The 19757-nt window shown below is 52.1% G+C and overlaps 1 protein-coding gene across 16 annotated transcripts in view; it reads right to left on the bottom strand.

The window, feature by feature from the left end:
• The window catches only part of RAB3IL1 (RAB3A interacting protein like 1), a 36016-nt gene extending 17571 nt beyond the window's left edge, over window positions 1-18445 (bottom strand). For 2 of the 16 annotated variants that reach the window (XR_013182679.1, XR_013182680.1), the window contains exons 1-12: window positions 14796-15219; window positions 11467-11701; window positions 11186-11281; window positions 9703-9780; window positions 8907-9122; window positions 7585-7713; window positions 6724-6852; window positions 6522-6634; window positions 6195-6218; window positions 4804-4903; window positions 4155-4221; window positions 3508-3832 (exon numbers count right to left, since the gene is read on the bottom strand). Coding sequence is in view for 14 of the 16 variants with exons in the window: in XM_077179617.1 (XP_077035732.1) it covers window positions 3750-3832; window positions 4155-4221; window positions 4804-4903; window positions 6195-6218; window positions 6522-6634; window positions 6724-6852; window positions 7585-7713; window positions 8907-9122; window positions 9703-9780; window positions 11186-11281; window positions 11467-11701; window positions 14796-15112 (1587 nt within the window). In the remaining 2 variants the exon portion in view is untranslated. Of the gene's footprint in view, window positions 1-1936; window positions 3833-4154; window positions 4222-4803; window positions 4904-6194; window positions 6219-6521; window positions 6635-6723; window positions 6853-7584; window positions 7714-8906; window positions 9123-9702; window positions 9781-11185; window positions 11282-11466; window positions 11702-14324; window positions 14772-14795; window positions 15498-17966 lie in introns of those variants that run through there. The other 14 variants (XM_077179611.1, XM_077179612.1, XM_077179617.1 and 11 more) reach the window with 13 other exon arrangements.
• Window positions 18446-19757: the final 1312 nt, after the last annotated feature.

Consider the following 19757-nt stretch of genomic DNA (forward strand, 5'->3'; position numbering starts at 1 on the left):
CTTCATCTTAAGGCCATTCCAAAGTAATTTTCCCTTCTTCCCCTCACATCCAGCCCACAACTAGGATGAGTCTCATTTTCTCTATGTTCCCTTCCCATCCTAATCCACTCCCAAAGGAGGTGAAACATTCTCTGGAAGTTATATAAACCAGCACAAAGTCCAGCTGCCTTCTCAGCCTGGCTAAAGTCAACTTTCCAGCTCGGCCCAGTGAGCCTTGCACAAACATGGGAATATTGACATGACAAACAGCAAATCTGACCCCTTGGCTCCCAGCACTGGTGGCACCAGAGGGATTTGCTCCTATTAGGAACAGGTTGCCTTGGCAGAGCTGGCCAGCCCCAGCCACTGGTGCCACGTGCACACTGAGAGTTGTGCCAGGACATCTGACTTTTTCCTGGCAGGGCCACACTCCTTGAATGTCCAAAACGACTGGAATTTCCCCGTGGCTGGCCCAGTGCTGCCTGTTCTGCAGGGAATCCTCTCTGCTTTGATGGATTCATCCTACAGGAAGCTCAGGAAAGCATGGAAAGTCCTGACTTTTCCGAGGCCAGCTGCTTATCCTCTCTCTTGTCTTTGATTGCACCTGGAGCAAATAATAATAAAAAAATCGAAATCCTTCATTTGTTGGTTCCTGGGAACAGGAACCATCCATCTCTGTGTGTGGGCGTGTGGGGACAGCCTGACCAGCTGCACAAAGACAGCCTGATTTACAGCCCTGAGCAAAGCTGGAGTAATTCCTCAGGCAGGGAAAGGAAACAGCCAGCAGACACAGGGAACTGCCAGGAGCAACCAAATCTCTCTGGTCTAAATCCCAGTTTCTCAAATAGTAATATCCAAATGCTTAAAAGCACCTCATTGTGCACAACACTAGCCTCCACCATCATCCAAATATCCTTTTTCTTTCCCAAACTTGAGGGAAACAGGGATGAAAACAAAATCAAGCAAGTCAAACACATCTATAAAAGCAGATTTTTGAACTCCCATCCCTTTGAAGCTCTTTATTTCAGCCCAGGACAGGCTGGCAGACCCTTTGTGGGGGCAAACAGGTGCAAGGAAGATTGCAGGAGTTACCAGAGGACCTAGAGACCCTGCTCAAACTCTGGTTTATTTATGAGGGGAAAAAGAGCAGGAAAGTTTTGGTGGAAAAGGCTGGGAATAGGGGACATGATGTCTTCTCATACCTTAGAAACTTAGGAGCTGATATTACAGGGAAGTTTCTGACAGCAATCCCTGCTGACATTACACTGAAAGACCCAGACAGAGGAAGACATTCCCAGTGTCTCATCCGATCATCCCTTACAGAAATCCAAACCCTTCCTTTCCTTTCCACTGTCCAGCTGCCCAATTCCCTGTCCCAGCAGCGCAGGGAAGCTGCAGGAATGTTTTCCTGTCGAGAGGCTGCAGGGAGGGTCAGGACGGGGTGGGACCTGGAGGTGTTCCATTCTCCCAGGGAGGGAATGAGGGAGGGAGGGCAGTCCCTGCCTGGGCTGCCTGTGCCCTCTCGTGGCTGCCTGACTGTGCTGCACAACCAGATCCTTGCATGGCTTTTTCATTGAAAATGAAATTAAATCCCTTCCTGCACACAGCTCTCCCACTGTCACCTCCCAGAGGGGATGAGATCTTCCATGTTAATGTGCAGAGCCGAGCAGGGAGAAGAGCAAAAGGTTTTGGTGAAACCAGAGCGACCCAAAACCTCTGCCTGCTGAGAAGGGGGAGACTGATCAGGAAAGAGGAAGGAAGAAGATACTCCAATTACCCAGCACCCGTACAGAGCTTCAAGCCAGCAAATTAAAGGAGACACAACCAAGCAGGAGAAGCCTCAGCTTCCCTCAGGAAGAATAGGTACCTGCTCTGATGAATAAAAGCACCCCAAACTCCATCCTATAGGATTTTCTCTTGAACCCCAAGCACCCCAACCCTCCAACTCCAACCAGGCTTGTAGAGGTTAATAGCAAATGTTTATTTTCCTTTATCAAAGAGCAGGGTGCAACCAACCTGCTGCTAACGGAGTGACTTCATTTTCCTTCACAAATTGTTCTCTGCTTTGTTTGAAATGCAAGACAACCTCAGACAAGGCATTGCTCCAGTTCCTTCTGTCTCAAAGTGCTTTTCAATGTGACACCAAGGGGGAAAAAATATCCCACAAACCAAAACATCTCCTAGCCAGAGAGATCATCTCATTCCCAGTGCTGCACTGTTTGTGCAGTGTAGCAGCTCACGGCACAGGAAGACTTGAAGAGATAGAAAGGATGGGTGAAGAGATGCAGGGAGAAATTCCAGGGGTGGAATTCACCTGAGCTGAAATCCACAGCTGGGGAAACCAAAGCTGTGTTATTTCTCTCTCCCCTGGACAAAATCCAGCAGCTCAGTGGAAGAAAATCGAGTTCCTACTGTAATGTCCTTCAGGAGAGGATGGAATTATGGAGCTGAGGATGGGCACCAGCTTGCTGAGGGTGGCAGAGGACAGGGTGACAACCTTGTCAGAAGTGGAAACCCCAGAGTGAGTGATGGCTAAGCTGATTCCAGAGTCACTGAAAAAAAGGCTAAATTAGCTACAAAATACTGTCATGGCTTTAATAAACCTGGGTCTGGGCTCAGGATGTGTCAGGCCTGTGCATTCCTACAGCTCCAGTGACATCCTTCCCTCCCAGCACATTTTGGGGCAGGCAGGAACCTCAGCCACATTCCTCATGGGCACTCAAAGAGGTCTCAGATTCCCTCACCAGGGAATGGCAGCCCAGGAAAAGTCATGATTCCCAGTGGACAGGCATCTCCAGCTCTGACGTAACACTGGAAAGGAATCTCTGGGCTTTGGGACTGCCCAGCCTGGGCATGCCCCTTCTGGAGACACAAAGAACCCAACCAGGGGCAGGGGTTCTGCCTGAAGAGTGGGAACAGGACTGCCCAAAGCTCCCCCAAGAGCAGGAACAGCTCCAAGACTTGTTTGTGGGTGAGGTTTGTGTTTAGGAGCATCATGGGGGACTTCACACCAGCGACTGTCACAGGATCCTGCATCTGCCTCTGACAACTCCAGCAGATGCCCTAGTCCAGGGGAAAAAAAAATCCTGCAGCCTGCTGGAAGTTAGGGAATCTCCCTGCTCCCTTTCTTCTGCTGGAGGCCCCAGGTGCACAGCTCCAGCCATTCCCCAGCCTGCATAACCCAGTGCCAAACATCCAGCTAAAAACAGGAACAAATCCCTCTTTGTGACTCTGCTGGCAACAAGCTTCTCTTGCAGGCTCCTTGAAAAGGAACAAGGAAGTACTTGGAAACAAACTGTTCAAGATTATTGTGCTCTGCTGGCATTTTCAGGGCTGCTGTGGTCAGCAGGACCTCAGGGACAGCACCCCCTCCATCCCAAAAAAACGAGTGGAACAGACAGCCAGCATCTGTCCTGCCAGAGGGGCTCACAAGGAAGGTCCAGAATTCCCACCCTGCACAGGCCTGGCCTCGGGTTATGCCAAAGCAGGCTGCATATAAAAACAAAGGGTTTTAAAAAATGGATATACACTGCATATAGGAGACTCCAGAGTCTATGGATGGCCATCCTGGAGCAGTCAGGGCCAGCCCAGCTCCAGGGGCAGCGTGGCAGCTGCATTCCAGTCACACTTGGAGGAGTGGGACAGCTGAAGGTGGAACTCGTGCCTCTTGCTCCTTGCTCCAGGCAGAGGGAAGGTGGGAGGGAGCAGGACAGGCACTGCACTCCAAGCCCTTCCTCCAGGAGCAGTTTCCTCCACACTCAGGGCTCTGCTCACATCTCACTGGGATAAAATCCAAGTTTGGCCAGAGACATCTCCCTGCGGAGCCGCATGACCTCCCAGTACATCAGCTCCACTGCAAAGCACAACGGGGCAGAGAAGGGGGAAAAACACCAAAAAAGTCAGTAAGGAGGGCACAGCTGCCACCAGCTCCTGCTCTGCTGTGCTCCCAGCATTCCCAGAGGGGAGGGAAGCAGGACAGGCCCATCAGGTCACCCCTTACCAGCTCCAGGAAGCTGATAAGGAAGGAAGAGATGCTCTCCTCATGCTTCTCTTTTGTAATTTATCTGCTTCTCCAAGACACCCCCAGCCAACCCCACTCCTGTCACTCCAAACAGCTCCTCCCAACTCCTCCCAGTTGCCCCCACAGAAAGCATCCCCCTGGAGCCAGCTCTTACCATCCTGCCTCACCAGGCCTTGCTGGATATAGCGGATGTAGGTGAAGAAGTTGCACACTGCTGTGATCTGGGTGACAGAGAGAAAGAGGGGGAAAAATAAAGGAACAAAGATTTGAGACATTACTTTGGTGTAAGTGATGAAAATGAGCCAAACCCGTGCACAAAAACCAACTTTTTGTGAGATCAGCTCTTCAAAAAGGCAGCTCAGGAAAGAATTAACTTCTAAAATCCTCCTCTAAACAAGAGCCCCAACAGCAACATTAACAAATGATCCACCTTCTCCCTCCCCTCCACAGAAAGGACAGTTTGTTCCCACAGCCAGGCACGGATCTGACTGGAACAGCAACAGCCTCCAAAGAGCAGAAAATCATTGTGTTTTACAAAGGGGAATTAAATAATAACAATAGAGCCAAACAATCAAAGCTCTGTACTGAATGAAATCATGGCAAGTGAACACACTGAAGGTTATCTGAAAGCAGAAGGAAGAGCTGGTTCTGCCCCCTAATCACCAAGTAGGAGCTACCTCAGCCTCAGGAATGACCTCAAATCCCACAGTTTTTCCTCAATTCCAGGGCTGACCCTCTGGAACTCGCCCACCTCAGGGCATGGAATGATGTTGGAAGGTCAAGGCACCCTAAGAGGGACTCACCCTGGCCCTGCAGGAAGGGGAAATGTAGTAGTAATTCCCAGAATCCCCCAGCATGATCCGGTGCTTGCAGGTCCTGGGGAGGCCGCTCAGAGCACATTTCCTGCAGGAAAAGGGAAAAGCACTTCAGCAATCCAGTGGCACAGCACAGATCCAGCAATTAAGCCCCCTGGAGAGATGGAAGTGAGAGATCAGAAGCCACCCCTGGGTCAGGCAGCGTGAAGAAGGAAAAAAAAATTCCTTGGCTGATATTCTTTTGCTCCTGGAAATATTCCATAAATAGCAAGTTTAGGAGACTTTAGATGAAAGCACCTTTTCCCTGACACACAGCCCCAGAGGAAACCACAGGAAATATTAAAGAAGTGAGTCTGGAGCAGAGCCTCAATGTCCCCTGGTGTCTGCACATGTCCCCCACATTCCAGGGCAGGCTCAGGTGTATCAGCTTTCCTGGTGAGATGTAAACACACTGGCTGGGCACCAAAGCTGGCCTCAAAACAGGTAAATCCAGCATTTGAGCAGGATTTGCACATACCAAGAACTGAAAACAAGCCAACCCCTCCTTGGGCAGACAGGAAAGGAGCTTGGCTTCCCAATTTTGAGATTTCAGAGGGTGAAAAGAGCCTTTTCCATACAATCACCAGCAAGGGGTACAGCATTCCTTTATTTTCTTCCCTTTTCTCCTGCTATTTGCAAGGCAGATGATTCCCATCACCACTTAAAGCAATAAAGCAGAATTTACTAGTGCACAGTTATCACCATGTTCCTCAGGGACTCAGTAGGAAGAGGAACATCACTCCAAAACTGCAAAAAATCTTCTCTGGGGGAGCCACAGGAGGTGACAGCAGAGGGGAGCAGATGTTTCAGAGAGCTCCTGAGCTCGTCCCTGGGCTTGTTTTCCACTGCTCTCAAGGCAAACATTAGCCAAGAGTGGAAGCACAGGTTCCAAGTGTTCAGATCCAAGGAGAAGTAATCATTTACCAAATATTAACACAACCTAAGGAGACTGAATTCCCAAGAGGTGCAGGATGACCAGAAGCTTTGTAAACAAGATACCTGTAAGGAGCCACATATTTGAGCATTGCAACATTCTGGAAAAAAATGACTCTTGCTTGATTGGTACTACTTAGTGTAAAACCACAGCTATCACAATCAAACAAGCCAAAATAGCCATAAAAGTCAGTGGTTTGCATCTGGGGAAAAAGGGAACAAATTCCTTTTGGGTCTTTTATTGCCAATGGGCTCCTTCCCTTCCTGCCTGGGTGGAATTTAGACAGAGTTAAAGAGTTAGGTGAGCTCAGCAAAAACCTCCAAGCTGCCACATGGTGCTGAGTTAGTGACTTGTTAATGCTCCAGAGACCTTTGATCACTGGCTGAACAATAAATATTTCACTTACGTTACAATTTGTGACCGGAAGCCACTGTGAAGACAAAAAATAAATTTAAAAAATCAAAAGGAAACTGATAAACACAGGATGGGTTGTTTGGGGAATAATTTGCAGTAAAGTGGTAGGAAACCTGCACATCCCTTCTGTCACAGAGGCACCTCAGAAGGTAAGAAAGGACTTCAATTTAATATCTGAATAAAATCCCTCCTCTTTGTTTGGAATATCACATCACTCCTGCTAGTGGGAAGTGGCGCCAAGCTGCCTGTCACACCACTCCATGACAGGGGACAAACCAGCAGCAAGGAGGGGGACAAAGCAGGGAGACACAGTCCTTACTTGGGGCCACCACACTCTTCTGCTGCCACCTTCCCCACAGGGACAGTCTGGAAAGCCACTGGCTCGATGGTGAGGGTGTTCTGCTCCACTGCCACTCGCACCAGCTCCGACAGCTGCAGCACAACAAGGGAGAGCAGGAATGAATTCCAGGAAGGTAACACTCCAGAGCTGCCAGCTATTCCTGCTTTTCTCCAGCACTCACCTCCTGCTTGGTGAAGTCCAGACAAGGTCCTACATCTTCTCGGTAAATTCTGTCCAGGAAGGAGCAGGATTTGTCCAAAGTTGGAGATTCCTTCCAGGCCTGGAACTCGGCAAATAAGATGGAGTCGACCTGCAGTGAGTGTCCAAGAGGAGCAGGAAGAGGGAGGAATACCTTGTCAGAAAGTACCTGATACTATGCAGGAAACCCATGAAACATCTGCTCTGCAGCTGGAGAGGCTCAGACATCACGGAAGTGTCTGAGGGAAGCTGCCTGGCTCCAAGGATCTCTCGTGTCCCACCCAGCAGCAGTTCTGTGCCTGAGTGACACAGCTACCCTGGGCTGTGTGTGCCAGAAGCCTGCAGGCACCTCTCTATCCCACTTTCCTCCAGGTGGCTTTTCCTCCTTCCTGTGGCTGCAGGAAAGCCACCACACAACCACCAAACAGACAAAGTGCACACTCAACCCGTGGCAGGAATGATGAGGGGCAAGAGGAGACTCTGTGGGATCTGGCATTTAAATCCCAGATGGATCACTGGGCAAAACACCAACCTGACTGACAGAGCAGCTCCTACAAGCCCAACAAAAGCTTCTGAAAGGAAAAAATAAAACGAAGCTGAGCAACACAAAGAACATGAGCGAACGCAGCTGGAAAAGTCCAGATTCCAGTACATCCCCTCTGTGCCATGGAGACTGCTCACCTGGGACCAGCAACAGCTTCAGAGCCACAAGATGGAAAAAAACCAGAGGAAAACAAAATGAAAGGGGGGAAAAAAATGGAGATTAGCATAAAAGGAAGCTGGAACTGAAAGGCTGGAAGCATGAGAGGCAGGTGGGTCCCACCCATTCCCAAAGGCTGGTTACCTGCCGTGAGGAAGAGGAGAAGGAGGAAGCATCTGCTCCCAAGGCCTGCCAGCCTGGCTCATAGGTGATGTGGATAGCCTTCCCAGGGAGGATGCAAAGGAGCAGGGAGAGGAGAGCAGGGAAACCAGACTTGGAGGGCAGAGGGAGAGACAGATAGTGAAGGAAGAGGTTTAGAGAGACAGGCAAAGAGGGAGGTAAAAAACATGAGATACAGAGAAAGGCTCAAGTCCTCCCCTGCAGGAACTGAGCATGGTCCTCAAGGCAACACAGGGCTACAAGCCACATATTTAGACTTCAGCTTGAGGTGCAGAAAGGGAACAGAAATTACCATTTTTAGACCCAATTTAAGATCTTTCCCATAGAGCACCAACTCTCTGAATGCCAGGTTCCCTTTTATCACCTCTCACACAAGAATTCCGAGGGACAAAAAACCATCCCCTCCTTGATATATAACACTGGGCACTCTGGAGGCTGAGCCCTAAGATTTGAAACCACAGGAGATCTGCACCCTGTGGAAGTGGCTTCCATGAAGAAATGACAGATCCAAATCTTTACCAAGCCTTTGTGTTCCCACAACAATTCTTCACGACACAGGCTGCAGTTCCCAAAAAATCACCAGTGAGACATTTCTGCAGCATATTTTTTTTCAGTTTTCCTGACCAAGTGCCTCCTATTTGCTTCCCAGGACAGCTGTGTCCACATCTGGCTAGCAGAACTGGCTTCTGCTCAGCAGCTCTCTGCATCCACTCACAGCACTGGCACCCCCTGGATCTGCCCCTCAGTGATCCCTCGACTGCTTCCTGTCCCGACAAAGAGGAAACCCCCACAAAAGGAAGCCCTCCAGTGCCTGCCTCAGCACAAATTTAGGGAACAGGGCACAAACAGCTGCTCAGTGAGACCACACAGCTCTGTGGGAAGCCCAAAGTTCTCAGAGCAGCAGCTCCCTGGCCAACGCAGGCAATGTCCCTGACCCACCTTTCTGCATTCCCAGCTGACAGGCTCTGGAGCTACATTCTGGCTGGCAGATGTCACCATGGCACTGCTGGTGCTCTTGTTCTACCTGTGGCCCTTCCTGAAGCCACCTTTGGATGCTCAGGATGTCCCTGACCCACCTCTCTGCACTCCCAGCTGGATGTGCCCCACCCACCTCTCTGCACTCCCCAATGGATGTCCCCCACCCACCTCTCTGCACTCCCCAATGGATGTCCCACACCCACCTCTCTGCACTCCCCAATGGATGTCCCACACCCTCCTCTCCGCACTCCCCAATGGACGTCCCACACCCACCTCTCTGCACTCCCCAATGGATGTGCCCCACCCACCTCTCTGCACTCCCGGCTGACGGGCTCTGGAGCCACGTTCTGGCTGGCAGCTGACACCATGGCACTGCTGGTGCTCTTGTTCCGCCCGTGGCCCTTCCTGAAGCCACCTTTGGAAGGGCTCTGCAGCTGAGGGTGCAGCTCCCGGTTCGGGGAGGACGGCGTGGATGTGATCACCAGCGTCTTCAGGGCTGTCACCTCTGCCTGCAGCATGTCAATCTGGGGACACAAGCAAGAGTCACCTTCAGCACCTGCTGGGCTCCAGTTTGCTGCATCCCATCAAACACTGAAACCACAGGGAAGCAGCTAAAAGCCCAGCCATAAAGCCTCTCCCCATCCTCCCAGGGCCACCATCATCCAGAATTTTAAACAGCAGCTGTTTGGGAATCTACCCCTTCTGTCCAAGGCTCTTTTCAGAACTAATCACTCCAAAGAAATTTCTCTCTCCTGAAGATGGAGCCATTTGAGCAGCCCTGTGGTGCTGCCATGTCAGGAAATTCCAACTCCCCAGGCTCCTGCTCTATCCTTCCATCTCAGAGCTGTAACAACTGAACTCATTATTTCTCTGTGGATCCATTTCCCTAGAGAGAGCTGGATCAGCAATCAGCAGGAGACTGCAATGCAAGGATGTCTGTGAGGCCTTTTCCCTCTCACTCAAGTGTCTGCCAGAAAAAGACCACAGCATCTCAGAGATGAAGCTGCACTTCACTCGGCTCAGCCAACAAACAGCCCTGTGGCGAGGTTGGGCAGAGATGCCACCACACCAACCCCAAAAATGAAGTCACAGAGAGTCACTCACCTTGCCTCGGGCTTCCCTGAGCTGTTTCTCTGCTGCAGCCTGTTTGGTGTTGGCTTCTCTCACCATCTTGTGGGCTTCCTGCACCAGAGAGAGTTTTAATCCACTTGCTGCACCCCAACTCACACAGCCAACAAGGCAGGTCCCAGGTCTGCCACATCACATGTTCCAGGCAAGGGGACAGACATCCCTGCCACATCCAGGGGGTTTGTTCCTTCAGCTGTGCAGAGCCTTCCCTCAGAATTTCCCAGAGAAGGCTCCCAGTGCCAGAGCCTGGAGTGCATCCCCTTTCCAGGAGTGTAGCTGGCTAAGTTAAGGAGTTTAGCTGGCCAAGGTCATCTCTCACTGATAGGGGCTGCTGAGAAGAATGCCAGAAGCAAGGACCTGCCTTTCCTTGCCCTTGAGAATTGCTTTGACATTAGAACTCACCTGTTTTCCACCACAGCTGTGCCTGCCCCTATTCCAACAGCTGTGACTCCAGCCTCTCCTCAGCCTGGTTCCTGCAGTCACTCCAGCCTTGCTGGGTGATCCCTGCACTGGCTCCTGACCCAGACTCTGCCTGTGGCTCTGATCCTGATCCGCACTCATTGCTCAGTCATGGTGAGGGCACTGCTCCTGCCTGCCTTGTTATTGCACTTTGCTCCTGCTCCCCTTTCAGAGTAGCTGGTCCCACTGCCCCAGGCATGGCTGTGACACAGCAGGAGCTGTGGGGGCCAAATGGTGGAAACTGGCTTAGAAGCCTCTCCCACAGGAAGAGGGGAGCAGGATGCAGCCCTGCTGGGGCCTCCCTGCAGTCTGGAAACAGCATCTGGCCAAAGCCACCAAAGGAAGGGGACAGCCCTTGCTACATGATCTCCAAGATCATCCTGTGCTCAGGCAGCCAAAATTTTGGGAGGGAGTGCTTACTTGGCTCTCACAGCCCTGCATTTCAAGGGTACTGATGGGCTCTGGTTTTCCTCATTATCCAGACAGATCCAGACATTAGAGCTGCTGGTGAATAGGATTTTGCTGGGATACAGCCTGGTAAGAACCACATTACAACAAAAAACCACCAAAACAAAACCAACAAGCCTTCTGGACACTCACTGGAGCAGAGTGGATGAGGACATCCAGCATGTTTCCACCCCCAGCAAGGGCTGGCATGAGCCAGGGAATCATCTCTATTACACAGCAGCTGCCCAGACTGCAGAGCAGGCATGGAGAGGGACAGGGAGCTGTGCTTGGCTCCAGCTCCAGGTATTTCCACATTCTGGAACCATAACTACTGTGCTCTTTATGCCACCCCCACAGCTCCTAGAAGGGGGAGGAAATCCAGGTAAAAGCTCCATCTGCAGCACTGGCCAGCTCTGCTTCTCCAAGTAGGAAAGAACAACAAGGGAGAGGAGGAAATTGAGAGAGGAGAGCTGGAAGTCCAGGGAAAGCCTGTCTTAAAGGAGCTGGATGTAAGCTTAGCTTAAGAAATGATGGGAAAGGAAGAGGGTGGTACCTCAAACAGGCTGGCTGTTAACTCCTCCAGTTCCTGCTCCAGCTGTTCCCTGACTTTTGACAATCTCTCACATTCTTTGTCCTTGAGCTTCAGCTCCTGTTGAAGAAATGGATAGGGACAGGAATGCTGATGCCCTGCCCCAGCCTGTCAATCACAGCCCTTCCTCCCCACCCCAGCACCTGATCCATGACCCAAGATTCCTGCCACCACCTCCAGGAAAGTCCCCTCAGCTCCAACCTGTGCCCCCCTCCCCAGGAGTTCCCCAAAACCCTGGAGCTCACCTTCTGTGCTTTGTGCAGCTCATCCCTCAGGAACTCCGAGCCCTTTTCCCGGATCTCCACCGAGGAGCTGCGCAGCCGGGACACGTTGAGCTGCTCCGTGGACTGGGCTTCATGCACACCTCCAGCATCCTGGCATCCACCCTCTGGCTCCTCCTTGTCCCCTTTGGATGGCATCAGGGGCTTCCAGTGTCCCACAGCAGGTGGATTTTGGCTCTCTTCCTCCAAACTGACCTGGCTGGGGGTAAAAGCACAGGGAAAATGAGCGTGGGGGTGATTCAGAGCCTTCCTCCAACACATCCAGCCCCAGGCATAGGCAGTGGGAGTGAGGCAGGGAAGGTGATGGGGAAGAATTTGGGCAGCAACAGCTGCACCTGTTCCTCTGCCCTGCAACCCTATGGAAGTGCTTTACCCTTCTGGCAGGGTGTCCTTATTAACTCAGGATAATAAGCAGGAGAACTAAGGACAGCTGCTCCAGAGATCCCATTCTCACCTGCTGTCCAAGAGAAACACCCTGCAGATAGATTTTTAGGATTCCAGGATACACCCAGCAGACCTAAGGTCAGACTTCCCTACTGATGTAGGGAAGCAAAAAAAAAAAAAAAAAAAAAAGACAAAAAAAGGCAATACAGCTTTCCCATTCTTAATATAAGGACCCAAATCCCCTCTGCTGCCAACCCAGCCTTCCTCTACCCCCCACATCTGCTTCAGAAGGAAAAGATCTATTTTTAACAAATTTTTAACCTATTTTCCCACCTATTTCCCACCAAAATCCCCCACAGAGCTGTCTACACTAGTGTATTTTCCCCAAGCTGAGTCAAAGCCCTGGTTTTTAGTTTCACTGGCCAGTAAGCAGAGACATCCTAGAAAGAAGAAAGCAGAAGAGTGACCCAGGACACTGCACCTCAGTGCTCAGCAGGGCTCTGTCAACTCCCAAATTAACACAGAGGCTGGAGAAGTTTTAGGAATGGAAAACATCATTTGAGTGCCTGCATGCAGGGCACTGCTGTCACTGTAGTGTTTGTATTTCTCCTCTTACTCACTGAACTCTCCCCATGGAATCTCCCTCCATTTGAAGGCAGGGGCAGTGTGTCCAAGCCCTCCCCACATGGAAGTTTTCTGCCCTGCCCAGACACAGACACTGCCCTGCAGATTAACCTGCTGCTGCTTATCTCGGGCTCACAAGCTCTGGCTAAGCTCTGGTGCCCTTCTCTTCGTGCACCTCCTCCCACACTCCTGGACACTGCTCCTCACCCACCACCTCCTCCTCTAGAGCAGCCATCACCTCTTTTTGCTCAGGCTCACTTTTTCCTCTTCTCTTTGCCCCATCTCTGTGCTCTCCTCTCCTGCATTCCTGCCAGGCCATGCTCTTTCCCCTTGCTCTGACTCCATACAGGCTGGGTTTATCTCCTCAGTCCCAGAGTGTTCTATCACCTTTTCCACTCTAATTTCTCCCTTTCTGTGCCCCCCAAGCTGTCCAAGACCAACAGCTGTCCACAGCCACCTTCCAAAGAGGGAACAAAGCTGCAGCTCCCAGCTAAATCAGCTCAGGTATCATAGGAAAGCATGTGGAAAAGCACACATGGAGAACTCCCTGAACACTGGGAAGAATTCATACCAGAAAGGAGCAAGGAAACCAGAGCATGGAGAATAAAAATAATAAATAAAAGAAGCAGTAAGGAAAACGGACATTTCACCAGTCTACTGATACAAACACACTTAATCTAACCCACAGGAAGGAAAAATAATGCTGTTCCTTTATGACTCTCTAATTCTCAGCTGAAAGTTGCCTCAGGAGACAGATATTTCAGCGTATTTCCACACGCTATGGAAGAAAACCGGAGGATATGAAGGAATTAAACAGTCCCACCCACACTCTGTAATGCCAAAAACACATCCTGCAAAATCATCTACGATGGAATAGCTCATTTTTTCTCCACACCATGCAAACAGAATCCCTATGGAAGCCTTGGCTATGCTGGATTCTGCTCAGTGTCCAGGTGGGGCTCTAAAATCCTATCCCAGAGACCAAAGGACCACCAGAAACACTCCCTCTCTTGCTGACTAGCAGCTGCCTTTCCAGGAAAAATGTATCATATCCTAAGTCATGCACTGACACAAGAAATGCAAACCTACACAAAAAAAAAAAAAAAAATTCCCCAACATCCCATAGCCTTCTGAAGTTGGTTTCTGTAGAAAAAGCAAAAAAATGTGCAGGATCTGCACTTTTTCCAGCGGGCCCCACATGTTTCCTGCAGCGCTGATCCAACGGGGTTGTTTCCTGTGCAAGCAGCCTCCAGCTCTCTCCAGATTAAACTCTCACCCCAGGTTTGGGAGCAAGGCCTGACTTTTCCATCCCCACTGGGATGGATGCCTGACCTGCACCACCATGGAACAGCATCAGTCCAGAGTGGCTCATCATCCCATGTGGACTCAGCATCGTCCCTCAAATGTTTGGCAGAGTATCTGGCAGTGGTCTATTCTAATTTTATGTTATTATATTATAGCAGAACACACATTGGTGTTTCTTGTCTTTGCCTCAGCAATGAAACGTCAAGTCCTGTATCTGGGGATGCTGCTGCCTCCGTATTCCATCTCCTTACTTGGCTTCCACACAACTTCTTCCCTGTGAGGGTGATGGAATGGATTTCCCAGAGAAGCCGTGGCTGCCCCATCCCGGGAAGTGTCCACGCCAGGTTGGACAAGGCTTGGGGCAATCTGGTCTAGTGGAAGGCGTCCCTGCCCGTGGCAGGAGAAGATGAACCTCAAGATCCCCTTCAACACAAACCATTCCAGGACTCTACGGAGACAGAGCCCCGGCACACGGACGCCACTCCTTCCCCGTGCAGACCCGCACCTACCCCCGCAACATCGCTGGGTCCCGCTGCTGCCGATGCTGCTCAAGGCGGAGGCGCCCCCGCCAGAGCCCCCATGGCCGGGGCAGCCGCACCGGGAGCCCGGGGGAGAAGCCGGAGCGAGAAGCGGAGACGCGCCCGGAGAAGCCGCAGCCGGAGCGGGAGCCGTGCCCGGAGGAGCCGGAGCAGGAGTCGTGCCCGAAGGGACCCGAACCGGAGCTGCCGCCGGATCCGTGCCCGGAGGAGCCGAGCCAGGAGGGATGAGAACCGGAGGCTCCGGCGGATCCGTGCCCGGAGGAGCCGGAACGGGACCGGTTCCCGGAGGCTCCGGAGCCGATCCCGAGCAGCCGCGGCCCCGCCGCCCACGTGATGCCGGCGCGGCTGCGCCCTGAGCGCCGCCGGCCCGGGGGGTCCCTGCGGGCACGGGCGGGACGGGCCGAGCTGGCAGCCGGCGGCGTTTGTCACCCATCGACTCACCGCGGGGCAGGGCGGAGGTGCAAGGAAATGTCCGACAACCGTCCCTCCGCTCCGCTCTTCGTGCCCGGCTCGGAATCGCTGCTGGCTTCCTCCGCCTCCTTCCCGACGGCGGGATGGGGAATGGGGGCTGCTGTCTGTGCTGCTCCTTCTTCCTCAAGAGGAGGATGCCTCACACTCCGCCCCTGATCCAGCGTGGGGTTCCTCCCACGGGACAAGTCCTCCTTCTCTAAGGAACTCTTCATGCACTGCCCCAGCCTGGGTCCCTTCCACAGGGTCAGGAATAGGCAGCTCCAGCGCGGGCTCCTCTCTCTCCACATGTCCTGCCAGGACCCTGCTCCCTGAGGGGCCACAGCCTCCTTCGGGCATGCCTCTGCTCCAGGGTGGGCTCCTCCATGGGCTGCAGGTGAATCTCTGCCTCCCTGTAGCCCCCCGCTACCAAAACGGTGCCACACAAAGCCAATACAAAGCCTGGGATGTAAACCTAGGAAGGTGGAAGGATGGGGGAAATCTGGCTGGGGGGAAACCGGCTGCTGGTTGTCCAGGGTTTTTATACTTCAAGGGGAGCACTGAGCACGGAACCCAACAGGCAAACCACTTCTGCTGTAACCCCTGTCCCACAGCGGATCCCATTTCCACCTGTGGATTGACAGCACTGGAATTCTGAACCAAAAACTGCTGCTGCCCTCAGAGGGCATTTCCCATCACATCCTACCTTGCCATTGCCCTGGGCTTCCCTCCAGGCAGCCATACTCCTTTGGAGCCTTCACACACAGCAACAGCTCCCTCCCTGCTCTCAGCTTGTCCATCCTCTGCCTCTGGGACAGACCCAACGCCGGAGGCAGGAGAGTCAGACATGGTGATCCTGGTGTCCACTGCAGGATTTTGCTGTGGATACTACACATGGAGCAATTCTCTGTCCCAGCATCTCTTGGGTGTCTGTGTCATCTCCAGCCCTGCCCTGCCTCATGTCCAGGATCCATGGGGACAGCACAGGCCAAGCCCACGCTCTGAAGTCTGGGAACGGAGTGTCCGGGATGTTTGTGTCTCTGGCTGCAACCTTTGCTATCTTCAGAGAACTTTTGGGAGGAGGGGAAAGATCTTCAGCTCTGCAAAGCACACCAGATGTAATTAGTCTTTGTAATTATTAACTCCCAAGGCTTGGCCAGCAGCAACAGAGGGTCCTCAGATTAGAAAGGTAGAAGTGCTTCCAGGAGCCAACAAAGGCAGGAAGGATGAGAACTGGTAGTGCTGACAGGAAGCTTTGCGAGGGATGTGCTGAATCCCAGCCACTTGAAAAAGTAACTTGTCATAAGGGGGAGAGTAGCATGTGCTCCCTTCTTCCCAGAAGAGAAGCAGGAAAGCAAAAAGCAGAAAGTGGAAATAAAAGGAAGGGAAATGACGGGGAAGGAAAGGGGAGAAGAAGAAAGCCAGACAGAGGCTGGGAAGGGAAGGAAGAACAGGCATTATCTTTGAGTTTGGAAAGCAGAATCTGACTTTGCTGACACCCCTTATCCAGCAAACTCAAACCAGATGGTATTGCCATGGAAAGGAGAACAAATGGCCTGAAACTCCAGGCTCCATCCAGCCCCTCCTGGCTGGCTCCTTGGCTGTGCCACATGTTTGCTCAGCTGGCTGCAAGGGCTGCAGCAAGGCTCCTCTGGGGTCTCTGATTTCCAGCACCAGCATGTTTGATCCTCCCTTTGGCACCTAATCCCCACCACAATTCCTAAGGCAGGAGAAGAGGGACCTCACTAAGGACCCTTCCCTCATTTTCATGCTGTATGCACTGAACTGTGCAACATCAGAGGCAAAGTGAGAGATTTGTCACCATCCAAGCCCCTAAAAGCAAAATGCAAAGGGTCAGATGGAGCTTGGCACAGGGACAGGCACCCCCAGCTCCTAGGGGAGCAAGAATTAGTGAGGAATTCTGCAGCATGAGGGGAACAAGCCTGGGGGTCCTCACAAAAGCACTGCAGGGTAACTGCATCCTCCTCAAACATTTCTGGCCAGCTCAAACCTCTGAGTAAATCCTGTCCATGAAAAACAGCAACTCCCCAGACATTTCCCAGTTGGATTTTTTTTCAAGTTACATCAGATTTCAAGGAAGAATGTAGTTTGCAGAGATACCTCTGATGCCAGCTGCCTCTGTGTCTATCCCAGCCCTGCAACTGGAGAAGGGAAAGGGATTTCACCAAGCTTTGGGACCCATTGTCCCTAAAAGCACTTACTGTTCTCTGGGAGAGAGCAAGGAGGGCACTGTGCCTTTCCCAGCCAGCTGCTGCTAACTCAGCATTGAGAGTGGCCCTTTAACATTCCCAAAGCAGCAATTCAATCTCTACATCTTTAGCAAGGAGAAAATGAGGATGATTCCAGGGCCCTGAGGCTAAGGATGGATGTCAGCACCTCTTTGCTTCCTGCTCTGCTGAGCAAGGCAGGCTTTCAGACCATTCTCCTCCTGAGGGTCTGAGGCCACAGGAGATGTGGAAAGAGATCCAAGCAGCTCTGCCACGCTGGTAGCCCCTCAGTTATTTACATTAATATTAAATTCCACACATATTTCCTACTGTCCCAAGGGCAGCTGTGGAGCACACGAGCTGCTAGCAGAGCTGTTCTCAGAGGAGGGCAGCAGAGGCCCCCAGATGCCAGCACATCCCTCCACAAGCAGCAGGACACTCAGGGGGTTATTGTTCCACATCCCCAGGAGCAGCCAAACTGCTCCCAACAGCTGCAGCAAATGTCTCACCTGAAGCATTTTGGTCTCCCTGCTGTGTGTGGGGATGAGGGTTTAGGCACTACGACCCTCAAGATCTATCTCAGCCTGCCTGTTCAGCAATTCCAGCCCTGGAAGTGGATGGACCACAATCCCTTCAGAGAGGGTCCTCCTGCTCTCATGTCCCTTCACAGAGCACTAATCCCACGTTTTAAACTATGCTCTCCCTGCCACTGGCAGCAATTCCCAGACTGCACCAGAAATCCCACATCAGGCAGATGCCAGGCAGCACCTGCTCCAGAGGAGCAGTGAAACAACCCACTCCCCTTGTCAAGGATCAGTCACAGGAAGGAGAAAACTACAGCTGGGACAAACTGATCACAACTAGTGCTGTTAAATAAGTGTCAAAGCACAGGAGAAAGTTGGTTATTACAGGAGCCTGGGTCTCCAGCTGCTCTTACCTGCAAGGATCAGAGCTGTGTTCCCTCTTCAGTGTCTCACAGCTGCCTAAACAATGGAAGACCAGTTCATTAAAAGATTTTGATTCAGAGCCTCATGGAAGGGGAATGTCCTTATGACCTGAGTAGAAGCATTGAGGAGGTGGTAGAAGGGAAGGACAGTCACAACTGGGAAGGAGCAGAAAAGGGACTAAGAACCCTGGGAAGACAGAGAGGAGGAGTTCCCTGGCTTGGTGGAAGTTTGAGGGCAAGGCAAGGACCAATGTTTCCCAGGATGTCATGCAAGGAAGCACAGTGACAGCTCTCGAGCACTGCTGGAAAAGCAAGAGCAAAAGTAAGCAAACACATGGGAAGAGTCTCAGAGAACCAGTAGCAGAGTGGAAATCCCCAGCATCCAAACCACAGCCAGAAGAGGTGGCAAACTCATCCAGGGACAGTGAGGGATGATGGGGAAACATCCTGTGAGAGCCAGGCAGAGCATGGACCAGGTGTTTCACTGACCTAGGCAAGAGAGGGCAGCCCCCAAGTCACCATGCTTTACAGCCTTGGTGGAAAATTCCAGCCCTGCATAATCTCCTGGGGTTCCTGTAAGATTGTGACATGGAGAGAGGGACCAAACAGGAAAGAATTAGAGGAAAAATGCCTCTCTTCTGGCAGCCACCATGGCTGTGCCAGGAGTTAGCAGCAGCAGAGCAGCCAGCCCTGCCTCCCCCTCCTCCGGCCGCCTCTATAAACACGCAGGGCTTACTCAGAAGATTAGGAGGGAACAGGGCAAAAGACAACAGAGTCTCTTTTGTAATGAGGAGGGATTACGGCATCAAGTGACCGGCTGCAGCTCCCAAGTGGGTCTCAGGCTCCTTAGCACACCGTGTGGGGCAGGTCCAATCCCCCTATGAGCCAAGGGGGCACGAGGATGCGGGCAGTGGCCCAGGCCACAAAGGACCCAGCGGGGACACGTGCAGGACCAAACCTCTCCAGCCTCCAGCACGGCTCAGGAGCCCATGACTGTGAGTATCCTAACAGCAGCAGGAGGATCACTCTTTCCTGCAGAGATCCATCTTCCTGCCTGTCCGTGACCTCCTCTGGCTCCATCCGTCTGCTCGTTGTCCGTCTTTGCGATACCTGCTAGGATCTGTTTGTGGTGGGTGATGCACCTGATGTCCCAGAATCTTGCTTGCTCCTACAATTGAATTCCAGGTCAGTCGACTTCCAGGTGTGTTGGTTAGTCCAGAGGGATGAGCAGGGGATGCAGGCAGCAGCTCCCTGGGTGGGCTCTTCCAGCCCATCCTGACTCCGGTGTGCCAGTGAGCCACCTCCCACCACGGACCTCAGCCACTAATGGAACGTGCCAGCTGCCCAGGGACATCCCAGGGCAGCCCAGCACAGGCTGGCAGGTGGGCAGGGAGGTGCCTTACCCGTTCAGGGCTGGAGGGAAAAGCACTGGAAAAGCCCCATAAACCACACAGGAGCAGAACAGAGTAGAGGTGGGCAACATCCATTAGTTACACGGCCAAGAGCTGGAGTTTTCCTTCTTTGGTAAAAAAGGGAATCTGAATTTGAATTACGCAACAAAGAATCTCCCTGAGTGCTTTCGAGCCCTAAAGCCCAGAGAAAAGATGCAGCTTTGTGTAAGGGGCCCCAAAAACGTAGGGGGTTTTGGGCATGCTTTTCTCTTCTGGGCAGCCTGTGGGTTCAACCTCTGGGGCAGTTAAAGCCTACTCTTCCAAGTCCTGTACCCAGAAATCCATATGGAATGGACATGAGGATTTACTGAAAGGGGCATTTGAGCAGCAG

Source organism: Agelaius phoeniceus, chromosome 6 (genome assembly GCF_051311805.1).
Source record: "Agelaius phoeniceus isolate bAgePho1 chromosome 6, bAgePho1.hap1, whole genome shotgun sequence".
NCBI classification, from domain to species: Eukaryota; Metazoa; Chordata; class Aves; order Passeriformes; family Icteridae; genus Agelaius; species Agelaius phoeniceus.